Genomic DNA, 22,453 nt, shown 5'->3' with positions numbered 1-22,453 from the left:
TTCTGGCATGCGGAGGAGACGTGGAACGCAGCTTGACCCGGAACCTGCCCCTCCGCCTGCCCTGCCGGAAGCTGGGCCCGCGGTTTGTGGGGCCATATAAAGTCCTGAGGAGGGTCAACGAGGTGACGTACACGCTTCAACTGCCGGTTAACATGCGTGTTCACCCTTCTTTCCATGTGTCCCTCCTCAGGCCGGTCGGCGTCACCAGCCTTGTGAAGCCACCGCCCCCTTTTCCACCTGTTCATTGTTGTGTGTGATTAGGTTAGATATATGTCTGTCTGTTTGTTAGTTAGGAGGAGTCGTGGGTTATTGTTTGTTTCACACCGTTCTGTTGTGATCTATGTTCAAGCTACCTCCCTGCATGTGACTCCTGCTTCCAGCTACAGAACGTGACAACAATCATAAATCGAATGTTCATTTTTTATATTTTGTCAAAAATCATTTACAAGCAATGACTGCTTGATGTCTGGAGTGCATGGACGTCACCAAACCCTGGGCTTCCTCCTCTGTGATGCTTTGCCAGGCCTTTAATGCAGCTGTCTTCAGTTGTTGTTTGTTCGTGGGTCTTTCTGCCTTACGTTATGTCTTCAGCACAATAAAATCCATGCTTGATCGGGTTGAGATCAGGTGATTGACTTGGCCATTGCAGAATATTCCACTCAGAATTAATTCGGCTTCTTCTGTCTTCTGTCACATCATCAATAAACACTTGTGACACAGTGAGCTTTGGAAGCCATGCATGCCCATGCCATCACACTGCCTCCACTGTGTTTTACAGATGATGTGGTATGCTTCGGATCACGAGCCGTTCCAAGCAATCTCCATACTTTTTTCTTCCCATCATTCTGGTACAGGTTTAGCTTAGTTACATCTGTCCAGTAAATGCTGTTCCAGAACTGGGATCTAATCTGGCCTTTCTATTCTTGAGGCTTATGAATGATTTGCACCTTGTGGTGAACCTATTTGCTCTTGTGAAGTCTCACATTTATGGTAGACTTGGATAATGATATGCCTACATCCTGGAGAGTGTTCTTCACTTGGCTGGAGGTTGTAGAGGGGTTTTTCTTTACCATGGAAAGGATCCTATGATCATCCACCACTGTTGTCTTCCATGGACATCCAGGCCTTTTTGTGTCGCAGAGCTCACCAGATTATTATTTTTTTCTCCTAATGTACCAAACTGTTGATTTGGCCCCTCCTAATGTTCCTGTTATCTCTCTGATGGATTTTTTTTGCAGCCTAAGGATGGCCTGTTTCACTTTCATTGAGAGCTCCTTTGACCGTATGTTGTGGGTTCACAGCAACAGCTTCCAAATGCGAATGCCACACCAGGAATCAACCCCAGACCGTTTACCTGCTTAATTGATGAAGAAATAACAAAGGAATAGCACACACCTGGCCATGAAACAGCTTTTGAGTCAATTGTCCAATTACTTTTGGTCCCTTGAAAAAGAGGGGGCTACATATTATAGCCCCCTCTTTTATTATTTGTTTTATTATATATTTTCTTCCTATACCCTTCCTCCAATTTGGATGTGAGGACCCTCGAATCACATTAACAAAACTTGTGTCAGTGTACAATTATATCCAGACCTAACTGTATTCATTTGCATTCCTTTTAATTTGTTCGTCAGTAATCAGCACTCTGGATCCTACTTTAAACGTCAGTTTTTAATCATGACTTTCTGTTTAAATGAAGCATAGAATGCCTGCGGACCCCCGTCATACTGAGACATTAGCAGTTTAACCAGTGTAGGTGTTGTCTCTTCACCTGTGGAGAACACTCTCCATATCTCAGTGACTGGCAGGTGTAGGTCAGGGGTGTCTCCCGTTGAGTCCTCCCCGGTACTGGCTCTGTTCATGCTGAAGTGTAGCATAGGTCTGTTAGATGGGCAAGCCTAACTGGTAAACCTCATGCACATTATAATTAGCGGACAACCGATCGTAGGGCTGGTTTTTGAAGAGAGAGCATTTATGAAAGAAGGTAGATCTATCGGTTGCTCAAATTGAAACCAGTGTTGTTAATGTATTAAGCTCATTTCAAGGTCACTTGTACTATGTCTGACTTTGTGTGCCTAGGCTTACAGGAAAGTAAACCACTAAGTGTTTATTGATTATGTGAACTATAGAGGTGAGAAGGCCATAGAGAAGACACATTTACACATTGCATATAATTTAAAGGTTTCGCTTCAAATCACGTTGTTCATAACAATTGATATTATTTACCGGTATCATGACATTGTTTATCCCGGGAAAGGCTAGTAGATTTGTGAGGTAAATGTCTGCCTGTCAGCTTACTTGTCTGTCTGTCATACTTTCTGCCTGCCTGTCTTCCTTTTTGCCTGCCTGCCTGTCTGTCTTCCTTTTTGCCTGCCTGCCTGTCTGTCTTCCTTTTTACCTGCCTGCCTGTCTGTCTTCCTTTTTGCCTGCCTATCTGTCGCTCTGCCTGTCTGTGTTTCTGTTTGCCTGCCTGTCCGTCCGAGGCAAGGCCAGCTGGTTGTTGTAGACATCTGGAAGACAGTGGACACAGCATGGAGGAGGATCCCTCCGCATCAAGCACAAATGGCTCCCTATTCCCTACTTAGTGCACTACTGTGAACAAGCATCCTATGAGCCCTGTTCAGAAGGAGTGCACTATGTAGGGAATAGGGAGCCATTTGATCTGTGGCCAGTGAGTTAGCGCCCGTGCTGAGTATTGCCGATCAATAACAGACTGATGGTTTCCTCTCCGCCCACCTCCTGTTCCCCTGGGGACGAGCACGCTACAGCTCGGATAGACAAAGAGAGGCTTTTAACGGCCCGTTCTCCAGAAACACATTTACAACACAGCCACATGAAGAGGGAAATGTTACTCATAAAGCCAAATGAAAAGGGGTTACAGTGAAGATTTGCAAAATACTTACAGTAAATATTTGATGTTTACAGTAAAAACCTTATTACAGTGTACCATTAGTATTTCAACATAAAAAGCCTATATGGGTTTGAAAAAAGCACCATCAAATTTTTCATCGGTGAGCACCATAGAAGAGCCAAGAGGGGGAAGAGAGGGGTAAAACAGAAACAAAGGGAGAGTGGGGTAGAAACAGACATAGACAAAGAGAGATAGTGAGAGAGAGACAGAGGCGGAAGAGACTGGAGAGCGAGAAAGGAATATATCAGTATCAATAATGTAACATGTTTGACCTCCATATAACACTGGCAGGGAGCTGGAAACCACACACACACACACACACACACACACACACATAATATCACTACAGGGCATCAGAGCAGACTCTTGAGACTCTAACTGGGCTGAACCAGAGGCTGTTTAGTCATACTGTCTCTCCTTGTATAACTCTGTGGCCCCATATATCGTAATGGCTTCTATTTACTGTTTGGTCATTACCCAGAACAACGACTGACAGGTTATCTAGGTGCAAAATAGCCCATTAGCCAATAGGACGTTGACGAAGTCACAGACAGTATTGTATAATCAAGCTCAATGGAAAATCAAAATGGGAATTTTATTTAGCCCCGGACTAGGATGAATCTGTGTCCAGGAATCTGCCCTGACTCCTGACTCCCTGGCATGGGTTTACCAGTGTTATGTTTCTGAACACCTCCCATCAATGCTGAGTGTTTCTCAGGTTTTCCAGAAGCGCAGTGATCTAATGGTTTCATCTGAATCCAGAACGTGGAAGTGCACTGCCTCGCAGTACAGCTGCATCATTGTGGCCAGGCGTTTGAATCCTGGTCCCTGCTTACCGGCAGTACTCTGGAGTCCCGAGGAGGATGGGGCAAATTGGCTTAGCACAGTCTGGTGGTACGCCACACTCGTACCAGTTCCTTGGGGTAGGTCTAGCGCCTGCAAGCTCAATCGTGGTTTTCTGGCCAGAGAACGCACGGTCCTCCAAGCGCCTACACAACAGATATCATGAAATCGAGAGGGAGGAGAAACAGGGTAGCACTTTATTCAAATCATTTAAAAAATAATATGCAAAGAAAGGACTAGTTTCCAGAGAATGAAACAGACACTTAGGCAGACCATGCTACAGCACATGGAGTCACAGTATGAATATTTGAAGTTCTTGGGTGCCCTGCAGTCATGGTCTGCTAATGGCTGTAGTGAAGTGAGCCAGACAGTGAACAGTCCATCAGCATTCCACACGCCATTTATTTTAATCCCTATGCTTCTCTCCTGTCAGAAGAGACCAAGGCAGAAGGAACGGACCCTTTTCGGATGATGTTAACCCGGGCTCTCTGCCCCTTTCTGTCTCCTTCCCATTCTGTGTATTTCTGTCGCTCCGTCAGGGGGAGGATTCTCTGGGCGCCATGGAGAAGGTGTGTCGTCAGCTGACCTATCACCTGAGCCCTCACTCACAGTGGAGACGGCAGGGCATACTGAAGAGGAAGCCACAGGCATGGTGAGGAGACCGTGTGTGTGTGTGTGTGTGTGTGTGTGTGTGTTTTTGTGTCCCCAAAAAATAGTGGTACAGGTTAATGAGCCAAAAACAAATTAAGAATATTTGTCTTTTCTATTAGATAGTGTACCAGTCAAATGTTTGGACACCTACTCATTCAGCAGTGTTTCTTTATATTTACTATTTTCCACATTGTAGTATAGTAGAGAAGACATCAAAATATGAACAAAATATAAAGTCCCAGCGTGTTAGAACTGCCCGTTTAACTAGGGAATAACATCTGGAGCGGTGAGCAGGTTGTTCCACAGACGTCTCTCCTTTTCAACAGCCTTTCTGTTGTTTCCCCCAATTGCTTCTCTTGTCACTCTCCTTGTTGGCCTGCACCAGGGAACTGCGCTCCAGAATTTGCCTTCTTCGAGTGTGTAGGTGGATGTCCACCTAATCTGGTCCATATTCTGCTGCCTAATGTACCAGAACGAGTCCGATCCTGACCTCCATCACCATGAGTCAACAGCTGCAATCAGTCATTTTCCTAATATAAAGTAACCCCTATCCACCACCTTTCCTCCACCCATCTTCCACCCAACCAATCTCCCAACCCCACCCACCCCAAACCATCCACCTTACATCCTCCACCCAACCACACCCACACATCCTCCACCCAAACCCACACATCCTCCACCCAAACCCACACATCCTCCACCCAAACCAACACATCCACCACCGAAACCCTCGCATCCACCGCCCAACCCCACCCATCCGCCACCGAAACCCGACCAACCCCACCCATCCAACCTACACTCTTTCTCATACACACACTCACAAACACACATATACCAACACACAGGGGATTACAGCCCACATGTTCCTCAGCTCTCTCTGTCTCAAGTCCTTGGCTTCATTACAGCTCTGAATTCCCCCATCTCCCTATTGTTCCAGTGTAATCAGTATAGAAATCCAAACCATAGAAGCGTAAATACTGTGTTGCTGATGCCGTAGAGCACAGCACCAGGCTTTAATCACGTTAGGCCCATACATGGCTCCGACCATGACAACATAATTACATTTGCATGGCTCTGACAGTCTGGCGTGGGTGCCGTAGAATTAGATTGATGACTGTTCAAGTAAGTCTACTTCTATAAAGATAACATCGGGAGGTCAGAGCCACGTAACAGTTCTGATATGATTAACACCCGGGCTTCTGGGTCCTACAGTAGCCTTGGTTTTTGTCCTTGGGACAGTGGGAGAGCCTCCCGGTTTGTCTGTGACACACTGACTGAAGTCTACTAGGTCCTACTGAGTCGTCTGGTCATCCCACCTGCATCGCTTCTTCAGCTGTATGAACTGTAAGTCCGTCTGGACAGGATAGGCGTCTGTTAGACGGCTGAAATGTAAAACGCTGTTAACGTCTTATGTGAAAACATCCAATGTAATTGTTCAAAAGACCCTATTTGGGAGGAAAAAAGGAGCAGAATCTCGGTTAATACATAACTTTTGATGGATGGAGCCTTGTGTTGTTCTGGGTTTTGGAGTGGAAACACCGTCGTGCTGCCCGGACAACATGTCACCAATCAGGACGCCATTTTCTTACTGTTTCAAGAAGGCTCTCGTGACACTGTTCTCCACGTGTGAAAACTCCTCCCAGACAACCAACCATTTCTTTGCTCCATCAATTTTCTTGTCACATACAGTAGTTGGAAGGAACCGTCTGGGTTGTATTACAGAGTTAAAGAGTGCAGTCTGTCCCTGAAGCATTGTGATTGTTAGTGTTTTCCGGGTCCTCCTTAACACTGCCTTCCTATCTGTAATTACCCAAGTGGCTACAGGACACGCCTCCAGCATCTCTTCGCTCCTCTTTTCTGTCTTCTCCCTCTCCTCTTTCTCTCTTCTCAGTTTCCTCCCTCTCACGGTTAACTCTCTGTCTCATGTGATCTGCATATGATAACCCCTATTAAACGATTGTTCCAATCTTTTACAACCCCATTTCAAAAAGAGTTGGGACGCTGTGTCAAATGTCAAGAAAAACAGAATGCAATGATGTGTAAATCATTTATCGCCTGTATTCAATAGAAAATAGTACAAAGACAACGTATCAGATGATGAAACGGAGAAATTTTATTGTTTCTTGAAAAATATATGCCCAGGAACACAACAAGTTGGGACAGAGGCAACAAAAGACTGGAAATGTTAAAAAAACAATTGTAATGCTAAAGAAAACCTGGTGGAACATCTCACAACTAATTAAGTGAATTGGTTGTAGGTCAGTAACATGATTGGGTATAAAAGAGCATCCCAGAGAGGATGAGTCTTTCAGAAGTAAAGATGGGGAGGTGTTCACCACTCTGTGAAAGACCGCGCAGGCAAATAGTGTAACAATTTAAGAATACAGATTCTCGACGTGAAATTGCAAAGAGTTTGGGGATCTCATCTTCTACAGTACATAATATCATTAAAAGATTCTGAGAATCTGGACGCAAGGGACAAGGCCGGAAACCAATATTGGATGGCTGTGATCTTCGGGCTCTCAGGCGGCACTGAATTAAAACCAGACACGATTCTCTAGTGGAAATCACTACATGGGCTCAGGAACTCCCGAAAACCCCTGTCTGTGAACACAGTATGTTGCAGCCGCCTTCTCCGGGCCTGACCTCATTTAAGATGGACTGAGGCGAAGTGGAAAACTGTCCTGTGGTCTGATGAATCGAAATTTGAAATTCAACACACACTGGTAATCATGCCCCTGTCCCAACTTTTTTTAAACATGTTGCTGGCATCAAAATCAAAATGGGCATATATTTTTCTAAAAACAGTAATTTTTCTCAGTTTTAACATCTGATATGTTGTATTTGTACTATTTTCAATTAAATATAGGGATTAATGATTTGCACATCATTGTATTCTGTTTTTATTAGCATTTTACGCAGCGTGCCAATGTTTTTGGAAATGAGGTTGTAATCGTTTGCTTCAGTCTGGGTGCTGTGATAGTAGGAGTAGTTCGCACTTTTGGTTATATTTGTACCATTGAAAGCCAGCTCCATATTTAGCTTTTAGTATTGGAACCCAGGTCTTATTATTTAGTATTGGAACCCAGGTCTTGTTATTTTGTATTGGAACCCAGGTCTTATTATTTAGTATTCGAACCAAGGTCTTACTATTTAGTATTGGAACCCAGGTCTTATTATTTAGTGTTCGAACCCAGGTTCAAAATACATTTTGTATTATGTAACCAGGGAGACAAAAATTCTAGTTGGATACTATTCCAAACATGAGGTACTTTATATGAAAAGGCAGAACTATCCAACAAGGTAGATACAAAAGGTGTCTGTAACACTAACCAAACCTGAGATCTTGTATAGTAGCCAGATGATCAAGGTGTCAACAGAGATCTTATGTACAGTACATCCCCCATATCCGTGAGGGATCGGTTCTACATAGTGACACAAATCGCGGATAAGTATTAATTCAATACAATCGCATCTAGGAAAACAACATTTTGTGCGTGTGACCATTTATTTGCATAATCGTTATGTAATGGACAGTTTACTTTATATTATTTTTTATATTTGCAACCGGATCGACGCTTGGATGGCTGAAATTAGTGCGTTTTTAGAATTTCTGAAAAATGTCTGCGCATACTTGAGTTTGCGAATGTGGAACCGCGGATAGCTGGGGGTTTACTGTATACCAGAAGCCTGTGGAGTGAGGCTGAAGCCCAGGTTTTCACAACATGTGTTCTGTGGATGTCTTTAGCTTCATTTGAATGGAATTTGTCACCAGGCCTCTCCTAGGTTGATGAGACAGGCCTGTTAATGCCTTTTGCCTCAGGTTTAATTAGCTACTACCTAATTAGCATAGGTGACAGGAGCACTTGAGCAGATGGACTCTGACAAACACATGCAGACAGATTCACACGGGGGAAACAAATTTGTGTGTCCCAAACCCCATTTCCAGGTCAAGCGAGTTGGTCAAAAGATGTGCTAGGAAACCTAATGTGTGAACTTCCGGTAGTTCACTTATGTTGAGTGCTTTTTGTTTTGAACAGCACCGAGATTCTATTCAATCATTTGATTAATTCAATTGTTCTGAGTGTTCTAATTCCTAATTGTGCACAGGACAATAGATGCGGTATAGAGGTTAATGGAGGTCCAGACTAAAAATAGAAACATATGTGGGTGACATCACAAATCTCGTCATTGCTTCCCAGCAAAATGGACCTACTGTACAGTTGGGATATTATTTGTTTAAGTATTTTACTCTATGTTGAGATAGAAATTTGATGTCAACTCCAATATACTTCATGTTCATGTCATCATCACCAATAAACTGCATAAAACCTAGATTTCTTTTTTACTACAACCACCAATTTCTGTCTTTTTTCTACACTACTAGCTTATATGAAGTGGGGTGTGGCATTAAGCAGCCACTTCCCTAAACATGAAAAGGACTGTTTCATAGTTATGCTGAACAAACAGAGAAATATTTAAAAATCTAAAAAGTAACTACGTTACAACAATCAAGTCATGATGGATTTGACAAATATTTACTTAGATCAGAGATTCTTAGACCATGAGAAGCATCTTTATTCCTTTCCCACGATCTGCGTTCCACTGACCTCTTTACCACATTCATGGCTGACTCAGCCGTAAACACTGAATAGCGGTTGTCAAGGAATGGATTAACAATGCCAAGGTATAAAATGTTGAAAGAAGGAACCTAAATTATAAAAATGAGAAGCAATTGTGTATTCATTTTTAAGAAGGAAAGATGATAAAGAAGATGGGCATTTTTACAGATGGTAAATATAGACACCTTTATAGTTAACCTACAGTAGAGAGACCGAGAGTGCCAGGAGCCCAGAAAGAACAGATACTTTGTGACCACTAATTAAACAACTTTCAAATTAGAGGGACATGCCCGTCTCTCTCTCTGTCTGTTTGTCCGCTTGCCTGCCTGCCTGCCCTTTCTGTCCTGTCTATTTCCAGTAAGATTCTGTGACCTTTTTTCATGGCTTTTCCATTTTGGCCATGAACAGTAACATGAGTCCTGATATCAAGCTCTACTTGAGTGTGTTTCATCTGTTTCACCAGCATGTCTGGATGCATATGACCCACTCTCTCCCAATCACTCACCTCTCCTCCCACGGAAGGAGTAACTGCGACAAACGCCTCCTGTTGGAGCACAGAACAGAGGCATCCACTGCCTATGTGCAAAATGAAGTGGCTGAAGAGGCAGAAAAATAGAGAAATCCATGAGAGGATTCCAAGTTCGTGGCAATTCTTTTTTGCTATTCGCTGGTTAACTTTAAAGATTTGAGTCAGTAGGAAGAGTTGTACTTCCCATCACCAGTCGTTATTGGTCAGGTTGAAATCTAGCCTAATCATAGATGTAAGGGAAAGCATACTATACATACAATCAAATGAAATCACTAAATTAATCTTTATGTAGAAATAAACTAATATGCCAAATAATTATTACCAACCAAATACCTGTGTTGGTGCCACCAACTTTACCACTCAGAGGCACCAGTGGACAATATTCATTGTTTTGTCTCACTTCCCGGCTGTATGTCTGTCTGTCTGTATGTCTTCCTTCCTGCCTGTTTTTCTGTCTGTCTGTATGTGTGCCTTTATGCATGGCTTCCTGTCTGTCTGTCCATTCATCTTTTTTCTTTGCAACCCTTCAATCAGGGAATGAATTGGACACTACCGGGTGCAATTAATGGTGTGGTAGAACAGAAAACCAGCAGGCCCCCAAGACAAGAGTACCCCTGGTAATACCCCTGGTAATACCCCTAGTAATACCCCTGGTCTAATCAGTAATGTTCTAATTAGGTTGTAGTTAGTAATAGTCTAATTAGTAATTGTCTTATTAAATATGGTTTAAAAAGTTGTGTTCATTCACTAACTGTTCATTAATGGCTTAATCAGTATTGATCTAATCAGTAATGTTCCAGTTTGTAATATATTAATTTGTAATTGTCTAATTAATTATGGTTTAATCAGTAATGTCTATTTAGTTATGGTCTAATTTGTAATGGTCTGATCATTAATGGCTTAATCAGTATTGATCTAATCAGTAATGTTCCAGTTCGTAATATATTAATTTGTAATTGTCTAATTAATTGTGGTTTAATCATTAATGTCTAATTAGTAATGGTCTGATCATTAATGGTTTAATCGGTATTGATCTAATCAGTAATGAACCAGTTAGTTATAGTCTAATCAATATTGATCTAATGAGTAATGGTCTGAACATTAATGATCTAATCAGTGATGGTTAATAGGTATATTCAATCTGGTGAGAGATGTATTGACACTGACATGATTGACATAGCGATAACCATAGCTCCACCCATTCCCCATAGAGGCAGGTGACCAGAACAAAGTGACATACACACACAAACACAAAAGTGACATAGTTCTTACTGTCAACGGACTTGCTGACACCGTAGTGCAGGCTAGTACCAGTCAAGATATCTGACGCACGGGCACCAGGCTGTCACTAGGACGGAGTGACCGCTGAATAGTCATTGTGAACACATTACCAGCATCCAGAGATTTGTGAGACTCTCACTTGATCCCAGTCGACCTCGGAATAAAACCTCTTTGCATGTTGTGTAGCATTTTGACAGTGTAGATCGTTGATTATGTAGACTTTTGAAAGTGCGGAATGTTGACTGTGTAGAATGCTGACGGTGTAGACTGTTGACAGTGTAGAATATTGACAGTGTAGAATATTGACAGTGTAGAATATTGACAGTGTAGACTGTTGACAGTGTAGAATATTGACAGTGTAGAATATTGACGTGTACAATGCTGACGGTGTAGACTGTTGACAGTGTAGAATATTCACAGTGTAGAATATTCACAGTGTAGAATATTCACAGTGTAGAATATTGACAGTGTAGAATATTGACGGTGTACAATGCTGACGGTGTAGACTGTTGACAGTGTAGAATATTCACAGTGTAGAATATTGACGGTGTACAATGCTGACGGTGTAGACTGTTGACAGTGTAGAATATTCACAGTGTAGAATAGTGACTGTAGAATGATGACAGTTTAGAATGTTGACTGTCTACAATGTTGTATGTGTAGAATGGTGACTGTGCGTATTAGGGATCTCGCAGTAATTCCATGTATGACTAGTTAAGCATATGTGTGTGTGGTAAATAATGCACAGGGTACGATGTACACCCACTCTGCCGAGACATGTTCTGGTGATTAGATTTCACTTCCATATGTTATGAAACAAACACCAAGACAAATATTCTTCAAGTCATGAATTGTTTAGTCTTCCTTTAATGTCCAGTATCATTGACAAAATATGCAAAAACTTTTTAAGATTTTAAGAACAAATATAACAATCATAAGAAAGAACACACTGTTAGGTCCGTTAACAGTTATCTTCAAATATACCAGAAGGGGCTATCCAGTCAATACGTTCTGTATTGCTCAAACGGTTGCAATTTGCTAAGAAGCGTGTTTGTGTGATTTCCCTAAGGAGTAGACTGTTTCTTAGCCCTGGATTTAATGTGGCCTAATTCAAATTTTTTCACCTTTCCCTTGAAATGGGCTATTGTTTCCTGCTTTTTAGCGATGGATTGGCATAGAACGGGTCTGTGATGCTGGGTAGGGTCAGTTGAAGAATTTTTCATTGTCAAGCCATAATCATCCCAGTTAAAGCTGGGGTCCTTAATTTAAACTATAACAAAGAGATCAGGAGCGAAGCAAGAGAGAGAGGTCACTTGTCAGGACAGACCTCTCACACACTCTCTCAGCCCTTGACACTCTGCACTCGCTTTCATCCCTCCACCCTTTCATCTGTCCTCATATGGCACTCTCGTTAGAATGGTTATAATATGCTAAACCGGTTGCTGCATTAATATTCATTCCCACAATTTGTGTGGCTTCGTCCCCTTCTCTCTCTCTCTCTTTCTCTTTAATCCTTATTCACTTCAAACCAGCTGTAGAAAGCCAACACTATTGACAGTTGCTCCTCTGCTACTTCTCATTTGCATGTAGGCTCTTGTGCAACTAGTATCACATGAATATTTCACACACTTAAGAATCTGGAGGAGTGGGTTGGGCTCAGTTCCATTTCAACTGCAGTGTTATACAGGCTTTGGGTCCGTTCCATTTCAGCTGTTTGATCTGTGCTGTTATCTAATTCAGTCAATCAGCAAGGAAGCAGGGGTAAGTGACGGCAATGCTAAACAACCTTTATTGAAATCATTTTTGGTTTTGTAAAGCAAGTTCAGTAATTAAGCGATGCGTAATTAGGCAATAGGGCACAGGTGGGTGTGGTATATGGCCAAAATACCACAAACCCCTGAGATGCCTTGTTGTTCTTATAAACTGGTTAAACATTTCGTGGTGTCATACCATTGGTATACACACCATAAACCACTTTCAGAGAATCAGCAATCAGGACTCAAACCACTCGGTTTATAAAATGCCATATTGCCCTCACTCCGGACTACACACTACCTGTAGCATTGGGAAAGATTTTTGTAACATTGGTTTTATTTCAGGGACTGTTCAGTCATGGCAGTAGCATCTACTGCAACATGATATTGATGAGATATAGTATTTGGTGTATATCCTACAAACCTGATTCCAAAAAAGTTGGGACACTGTACAATTGTGAATAAAAACAGAATGCAATGATGTGGAAGTTTCAAATTTCAATATTTTATTCAGAATACAACATAGATGACATATCAAATGTTTAAACTGAGAAAATGTATCACTTTAAGGGAAAAATAAGTTGAATTTAAATTTCATGGCATCAACACATCTCAAAAAAGTTGACAAGGCCATGTTTACCACTGTGTGGCATCCCCTCTTCTTTTTATAACAGACTGCAAACGTCTGGGGACTGAGGAGAAAATGTTGTCCCATTCTAGTCTAATATAGGCTTCTAGTTGCTCAACTGTCTTAGGTCTTCTTTGTCGCACCTTCCTCTTTATGATGCGGGTTTCTATGGGTGAAAGATTTGGACTGCAGGCTGGTCATTTCAGTACCCAGATCCTTCTTCTATGCAGCCATGATATTATAATTGATGCAGTATGTGGTCAGGCACTGTCATGTTGGAAAATGCAAGGTCTTCCCTGAAAGAGACGACGTCTGGATGGGAGCATATGTTGTTCTATAACTTGGATATAACTGTCAGCATTGATGGTGCCTTTCCAGATGTGTTGGCTGCCCATGCCACATGCACTCATGCAACCCCATACCATCAGAGATGCAGGATTCTGAACTGAGAGCTGATAACAACTTGGGTTGTCCTTGTCCTCTTTAGTCCAGATGAAATGGCGTCCCAGTTTTCCAAAATGAACTTAAAATTTTGATTTGTCTGACCACTTTTCCACTTTGCCACAGTCCATTTTAAATGATCCTTGGCCCAGAGAAAACACATGCGCTTCTGGATCCTATTTAGATACGGTTTCTTTTTTGATTTATAGAGTTTTAGCCGGCAACGGCGAATGGCACGGTGGATTGTGTTCACCGACAATGTTTTCTGGAAGTATTCCTGAGCCCATGTTGTGATTTCCATTACAGTATCATTCCTGTATGTGATGCAGTGCCATCTGAGTGCCCGAAGATCACGGGCATCCAGTATGGTTTTCCGGCCTTGTCCCTTGCGCACAGAGATTGTTCCAGATTCTCTGAATCTTTGGATGATATTATGCACTGTAGATGATGATAACTTCAAACTCTTTGCAATTTTTCTCTGAGAAACTCCTTTCTGATATTTTTCGCTGCAGCATTGTTGGGAATTGGTGATCCTCTGCCCATCTTGACTTCTGAGAGACACTGCCACTCTGAGAGGCTCTTTTTATACCCAATCATGTTCCCAATTCACATAATAAGTTGCAAATTGGTCCTCCAGCTGTTCCTTATCTGTACATTTAACCTTTCCGGCCTCTTATTGCTACCTGTCCCAACTTTTTTGGAATGTGTAGCTCTCATGAAATCCAAAATGAGCCAATATTTGGCATGACATTACAAAATGTCTCACTTTCAACATTCGATATGTTATCCATATTCTATTGTGAATTAAATATACGTTTATGAGATTTGTAAATTATTCCATTCCTTTTTTACTTACAATTTGTACAGTGTCCCAACTTTTTTGGAATCGGGTTTGTATTAGGTAAACTCTAAATCAAAGAACTCAGCAATGTGTCATTGCACTGGCTTGTATCTGTGTTCGCCATTTGCAAAGTGCAGCTAGCCTAGTGATTAGACATTTAACCAAAAGGTTTCAGGGGTGAATCTGCGAGGTGAATTTTTTTTTCTGTATTTATCTGTGAGCACTTATTGTATCAGCATTCTACACTTCACCAATCCGGATGGGTTGTGCTAAATTTGGAAGCCAATTCTCCATTGGACCTTGTGGGCAAACTGACAAATATCCCCTTTTTAGGGGTGGGTGGAGTACTCAAAGTCAGTGCTTTTAGTGATACTACAATTGTAATTTATTAAAGTAAAAGAGACTCAGAAAATACGCAAGTAAGGGTAAAAAAAAATCTGTTCAAATAATAAGTTAAGTACTGATTACAAATGTTTTTTCTATAGCTTATAGGGAAACAGTAGTAATATTATCGCCTCATTAAAATGGCTCCTCCAAAAACACACTGATTTGTTTGTACAGTGGGACTTTTCAGATCTAAAGAGATTTCAGATGGATGATCATGTGAAATATTTAACAAAAAGTAAAACACAATGCCATTTATTGCTAAACATCATAATATCTGTTATAGAAAACAAGCAGTATTGTGCGTCTGTCATTGATTCGTCATTGAATTGGTTAAAGCCTTTCAGGTAAATAAGTTAATCCTAATTTGGATTCAACATCCTAGGGTTCTCAGAGGAGAAGCCTGATTTGAAAACAAATTCTCTGACGTATGTATTGTTTTAAATGTATGTTTAACCTTCAGAGGTCTAGTGGAGTCCATGCCTTGACAGGTCAGGGCTGTTTTGGTGGCAAATGGGGGACCCACACAATATTAGGCAGGTGGTCATAATGTGATGGCTGAGCGGTGTATATATATATATATAATAATCCTCCTTCAAGTATGTCGACACCTATAAATACCTTGGTATATGCCTGGATTGCTGAATCTCATTCAAGACCCATATCACCCACCGTCAGTCGAAATGAGGAATCCAGAATGTTCTTTTTTTCCATAACAACGCACCCTTCAGCCACGTTGCCATGTTTACCCATATAATAATGTAATTTAAAATCAAACACATTATCCTGCCATCTGGTCAGTTCACTTGCTGAGCTCATGTCTGTACATGTATCCTGCTGTATATAGTGTAATTTGATGAATTTTGTTTATTTCTCTCATATGTAGTGTTTATTGGTTTGTGTATTTTGACATTCTTCATGTGATATTGTGTGTGGCCCTGTCCTCTTGCAATTGTATGCATTTAGCCATTATTGAATTGTTTCTTAGTTGACTTGATAGTCTGTTATAATGGTGAAATAAAAAATATGCATAAATTGTCTTTCAGTCAATCTGCATCCAGGACCCAGGCTATCCAGTCCATCGAACCCCTAGCTAAGCCCTGAGGCCCTGACTCTGCACAGCGCTCACTAGTCTATAGCGTGGGATTCTGGTTGGAAGCCAAGCCACTAGTGTGGGATTGATGTGCTGTACATTTCATCTGTTTTTATTTACATTCTGTCCTGCTTTTTGAATTTGTTAGTATAAACTACCGGGGGAGAGGAGTCAAACAAGGAATGTTCAGATGGGGCCAGGGTTTATCCACCACTGACTAACCCATAGACTGGGAATTACTGAGAAGAGGTCTTCAAGTCAACATTCCACGTTGGTCGCAGTTCAGCTACGCCGTTGCAGCTTGGAGTTTGAATCCTGGTCCTGGCATACTGAAAGTGCCCCGGGGGTTCTGAAGAGGGAGGAGCTAATAGTCTCAGTGGTGGCTGGGCTGGATGTCAGACAGGGTTCACTTGTCTCATGCGGTTATAGCGACACCTTGTGGTATGTCTGGGTTTTGCAAGCTCGATGTTGGTAGTTGGACCGGAAAAGTAGACATGGCTGCCGGTGTATACTTCCTGATTGAGTGATCAGGGTTTTTCCTACATTCAAAACTCAAAGGTGAACACCTTCCCAAAATCTCGCACTGCCTTTGTGTGTCAGCATGGTAAAACATGATTTTGCGCTCATAAATACCAGCAAAATACTGCAGGGAATGTGACAGTTGGAGGAAACCCGATGAGTAATGAGTAACATCCTAGGTTTCTTTTACACTCAAGCATCTCAAAATATTTAAATAAAACTAAATAAGCCCTAAACCACATCCAATGTGTATTTAAAATTATTTTTACCGTTACAGATGACTTCTAGTAGCCTAGAGAGGTTTTAAAGACAAACGATGATGACTGGTGAAACGACGATCAGATTAGGGTATGCACTGTCACCAATAACATACACTCACCTAAAGGATTATTAGGAACACCTGTTCAATTTCTCATTAATGCAATTATCTAATCAACCAATCACATGGCAGTTGCTTCAATGCATTTAGGGGTGTGGTCCTGGTCAAGACAATCTCCTGAACTCCAAACTGAATGTCAGAATGGGAAAGAAAGGTGATTTAAGCAATTTTGAGCGTGGCATGGTTGTTGGTGCCAGACGGGCCGGTCTGAGTATTTCACAATCTGCTCAGTTACTGGGATTTTCACGCACAACCATTTCTAGGGTTTACAAAGAATGGTATGAAAAGGGAAAAACATCCAGTATGCGGCAGTCCTGTGGGCGAAAATGCCTTGTTGATGCTAGAGGTCAGAGGAGAATGGGCCGACTGATTCAAGCTGATAGAAGAGCAACTTTGACTGAAATAACCACTGGTTACAACCGAGGTATGCAGCAAAGCATTTGTGAAGCCACAACACGCACAACCTTGAGGCGGATGGGCTACAACACCAGAAGACCCAACCGGGTACCACTCATCTCCACTACAAATAGGAAAAAGAGGCTACAATTTGCACAAGCTCACCAAAATTGGACAGTTGGAGACTGGAAGAATGTTGCCTGGTCTGATGAGTCTCGATTTCTCTTGAGACATTCAGATGGTAGAGTCAGAATTTTGCGTAAACAGAATGAGTACATGGATCCGTCATGCCTTGTTACCACTGTGCAGGCTGGTGGTGGTGGTGTAATGGTGTGGGGGATGTTTTCATGGCACACTTTAGGCCCCTAAATGCCAATTGAGCATCGTTTAAATGCCACGGCCTACCTGAGCATTGTTTCTGACCATGTCCATCCCTTTATGACCACCATGTACCCATCCTCTGATGGCTACTTCCAGCAGGATAATGCACCATGTCACAAAGCTCAAATCATTTCAAATTGGTTTCTTGAACATGACAATGAGTTCACTGTACTGAAATGGCCCCCGCAGTCACCAGATCTCAACCCAATAGAGCATCCTTGGGATGTGGTGGAACGGGAGCTTCGTGCCCTGGATGTGCATCCCACAAATCTCCATCAACTGCAAGATGCTATCCTATCAATATGGGCCAACATTTCTAAAGAATGCTTTCAGCATCTTGTTGAATCAATGCCACGTAGAATTAAGGCAGTTCTTTCACATTGTCATCTCAGAACGTTTGTTTTCCCTCTTCTACCACCGGGAGGTCTGGGGTATTTGGTTGTCCATCTGTTTTCATGCATCCCGTACACTTTCGTTTCTAGTTTGTCATTCTGTGGTCATTTCTAGGCAGGAGTGTTTGTGTTTACCCATCCCACGCTCCAAACCACACAGGCTGTTTGGAGCAAACAAGGCCACTTAATTTCAGAACGGCATTTATCCGCTTGTTTTCTGATGACAACAAGACCCCTGAAATCATTGTAATTACATCCCATAATTGTAAAATTAAAAAGACACTCCACACCTGGGTTTTGCCACGAGTATGACAAGCTTATGAAAACACGGCAGGACACTCCAGCTGCGTATCTGAGGCACGTATTTGTTTTAATGAGGTTGGCAGATAATCTTACCTTATTTGCGATGGATGGATTTACAGACGGACAGACCGCTGGAAATGCATGAACTCAAACATCTCTCACTCTCTCAATTCCTCCTCAAATTGTCAATGTGCGAACCTTTCCATGTTAAAGGGTGAACCCATTTCTCACCTCTACGCTCCTCACCACACAAATCAACATGAAATTGGAAAAACAAATTTTATTCTGGCAGTGAAATAATTGGGCTACCTACATGTTGATATGCCTGGGGCTTGACTGTCCTTGTTTCACTGTACTAGGATATTGACTGTCCCTGTTTCATTGTAATAGGATATTGACTGTCCTTGTTTCCCTGTTATAGGGCAGTGATTGTCCCTGTTTCACTGTAATAGAACAATGGCTGTCCCTGTTTCACTGTAATAGAACAATGGCTGTCCCTGTTTCACTGTAATAAGGCAGTGACTGTCCCTGTAATAGAACAATGACTGCACCATTTGACTGTAATAGAACAATTACTGCCTCGTTTCACTGTAATAGAACAATGACTGCCTCGTTTCACTGTAATAGAACAAAGACTGCCTCTGTTTCACTGTAATAGAACAATGACTACCCTATTTGAGTGTAATAGAACAATAACGGCCCCATTTCACTTCATGTTCTTCTAATAGTGTAATATCCTTCCTGTCGGACAAAGGTTTCTCTCAGAGCTCAATGCATCACTTTTGCGGTGTTACTAAATATGAAGAACACACTGATTCTACTGACCGCTGCCCATCTCTCCTTTGTCCTAGTCTCAAGGTGATGCTGTCTGCTCCTCCAGCCAACGGGATGCTGGATCTGTCCGGGATCCCTCTGACAGTGCGTGACATGGAGCGGCTGTGTAGCTACCTGCAGCGTCACGCACCCATCACATGCAGCCTGGAGCTGGGCTTCACAGAGCTCACCGACGACGCATTTCTCCTGCTCCTGCCCACATTGGCCGCCCTGCCCCGCCTGGAAACCCTGGCCCTCAACGGCAACCGGCTGACCCGTTCCGTCCTCAAGGAGCTGACAGACAGCCTGAAGGACCCGGCCAGCTTCCCCAGTGTCACTTGGATCGACTTGGGCAACAACGTGGACATCTTCTCCCTGCCCCAGCCCTTCCTGATGAGCCTGAGGAAACGCTGTCCCAAGCAGGGCAACCTGCCCACAATCCTGGAGTTTGGCGAGAGCCAAGCCAGCGAGCCCGAAGGCAGGGGAGGGGAGGATGAAGAGGACGATGACAGAGACGACACCAACCGGACAGAGAGCATGGGGGAGCTAAGGTCGGAGGGCGAGATGGATGGAGAGACGGAGATCGAGGAGATGATGGAGGAATTACTGGACTTTGACCTAGAGGTGCAAGGGAAGGAGGAGGAGATGGAGGAGGATAGCATGTGGACGATGGAGGAGAAGGGGATGGGAGGAGAGAGAAGGGAAGATACTATGGGACAGGGCAGGAGGAAGGAGGCGGGGAAGGCAGAGCTAGAAGAGGAAGACACTCAGAGCCAGTCCTCCCATGTGTCTTGCTCCAGCCAATCACAGAGTCCCCCGGTGGAGCTGATAAAGACGGTAAAAGAGGAGAGGTCTGATCACTCAGACCACCTGACATGAGTAAGACCCCCTGTTACAGTTTGGTCGTAACCCCCCCCCACACACACACACAGGATTAGTCTTGTTTAGAATGAAAAGAAGACATTCCCAGAAGACAGTGAATGTTTCTATAATCCAGAAATGTTTTTTCTGGGTGGAACATGTAATGGAGGGTCTCTGCCTTTGGAAAAACCAATTAACCAAATGAACTGTTTGCACGCAGATGCACATTTAAGGGAGACGGCAATTCATGTTGATAGAGGATGTTTGGGACTAATAACTCTAATTGTTGTTTAATTTTCAATTACTATTATAATCCTCTGTAGTAAAGAGTAAAAGATATCTTATCGGATATTATATATAAGCATATTCTAATGTACATGTGAGTATGTCAAATCTGGCATGTATGAGATGTTTTATTCAGGGTTTACTTCCTGCTAATCCTGTCCGATTGATGGACAATTGCCTATGTGCCTGTCATCCCTGGTGGAGAGTCTGTGTGTGTCAGAGGGAGAAAGGTAGCAAGAGAGAACGACAGACGGATATACAGGCCGACAGGTAGATGGGGGGTGGCAGAATGCTTAGTGATCAAGAGCCTTGGGCCAGAAACTGAGCCGACAAGCTAAAACAAATCTGCTGTTGTGCCTTTCAGCAAGGCACCTGACCCTACTTAATCCTGAAATTAGCTCTATAGAAGAGTGCCCGGCAAGATGACTAAAATGAAACAAATTTAGGCAGACAGAAAGTAGTGCGATGAGTAGGCGCACACAACTGGATGTAAAATTAGAGGAACTTTGTTCATCCTGGTTTCCTATAAATACTGATTTGGAAAAATTCTCTGCTGATTCAAAATGTCCTGCACTACAGCAGTGTCAATCCAAAAAGAAATGTTGATCGTAGCATACTGACAATGGCAGACAGTGGACTTTCCTAGAGGGCGCTGTGGCTCAGCACTTTCTGGAGCGGGTGGTACACTGCTAAGACAACTAAGAGGTGCTGTGGCGAGGTATTTACCATCATTGCTGATTGGGCATCATGAAATTGGGTGGTGACATTTTTTGGGGGACGTTCCTGGACTTTTGCAACACCGGGAGACTGTGTGTGAACTTGTCTTGTCCTTTCTGATGTCACAGTGTGTTTGTCTCTTAATCCCTCTGACAAGCGCTCTCTTCATCAGTCATACTACCCTGTGTTGATGCAAATGCATGCTCCAGTTTTCCCTGCTATGTGAATGCGCACTGAAAGTACCTTGAAACAAGTGCTATTGGCAGAGACAAACATGAATGGAAAACCGAAATGTGAACGACTGTGAGGTGGGTCAAATGTGAACGTGGACAGATGCTAACTGTAAGCCCAGTGGTTGTAAAGGACCTTAGGGAGGAGTCTGTTCCTGTGCGTGAAACCTGTGTTGTTTGTAGGCCACGAAGAAGGCCTTGTGAGCTATGGCGACAGTTGTAGTTAACAGAGTAATTCAATATCTTAGTTATTAAGTAGTACAGACCAAAGTGCTGAATAACACCTTATATTTAGTAGCCTCGCCCTTTATTCACGCAACCATTTAGAGGTCTTACTTAGCGCCGTTGTATCGGAACGTTTATAGTATTTCATTGAATGGTTACAGAAATCCCATCGAACATGGACCTTCTTCAGGCTGAAGCTATTGGACATTCCATAATTCTTAGTCAATATGTACCACCTACAGAGCATAATGTTTTTCCATTTGTACGGTCTAGTAAAACCCTTTAAAAATTAGGATTATGTGCTTAACCCTCATTATTAGCTGTGTAAATGAGGTTCCTTTGGGCCTTTAAGGGCCGTAACACAGGGTTGTATATCACCTAAGCTGGGGGTAGAAATCAGGGGCGGAGCTTGGCTTTCACTCCCTTGGGTGTCACTCTCATCCCCTTTGACTCTTCCGTGCTGCTGCTGTCATTGTAACGTTAGGTCTGTCAATCTTCTCATACTGATGCTGCTCAAAAACCTCACAGAAGATGTTGGTCAAGGGCACATGTTCTAATTATTTTTTATAATGTCTTGCTTTTCTTTCCTCTTCCATTTTCATGTTTTATTTTAGCTGGCTATGTTCCACAGCTCAGATCTTAAGCGAACTAGCCAGCAAGATCTGAAGTAACGCTCCGCGGTCACAGATTGGGCGATCCTAAAAATGCATTGTGGAACCATGAAATCAATGCAGATGTAAATCACTTGAATGTCAACATAAGTATTCTCTTAACTAAATAGTATATAGCAACTAAACAAAAACAAATGTAATATTTTTGTTATTCTTCTTGCGACATATATTTCATGTATTTGTATTCTGCTGGCGATTATTGTTTTTAATGATAAGACCAACGTTCTTGTCGAGCACCCATTAAAGCTCCGCCACTTGTTCATATATTAAGTTGAATATCTCAAGTGTAATTCCTCAAAACAA

At 42.5% G+C, this 22,453-nt stretch overlaps 1 protein-coding gene across 1 annotated transcript in view; it reads left to right on the top strand.

Moving 5' to 3' along the window:
* The window catches only part of lrrc75a (leucine rich repeat containing 75A), a 37,150-nt gene extending 14,841 nt beyond the window's left edge, over nt 1–22,309 (top strand). The window contains exons 3-4 of the mRNA XM_010893808.4: nt 4,294–4,406; nt 19,200–22,309. Of these exons, the coding sequence (XP_010892110.2) occupies nt 4,294–4,406; nt 19,200–20,040 (954 nt within the window). The 3' untranslated portion in view covers nt 20,041–22,309. The remainder of the gene's footprint in view (nt 1–4,293; nt 4,407–19,199) is intronic.
* The last annotated feature ends 144 nt before the right edge of the window (nt 22,310–22,453 follow it).

Source organism: Esox lucius, chromosome 1, assembly GCF_011004845.1.
Source record: "Esox lucius isolate fEsoLuc1 chromosome 1, fEsoLuc1.pri, whole genome shotgun sequence".
NCBI classification, from domain to species: Eukaryota; Metazoa; Chordata; class Actinopteri; order Esociformes; family Esocidae; genus Esox; species Esox lucius.
This window is presented reverse-complemented; position numbering and strand designations above follow the sequence as displayed.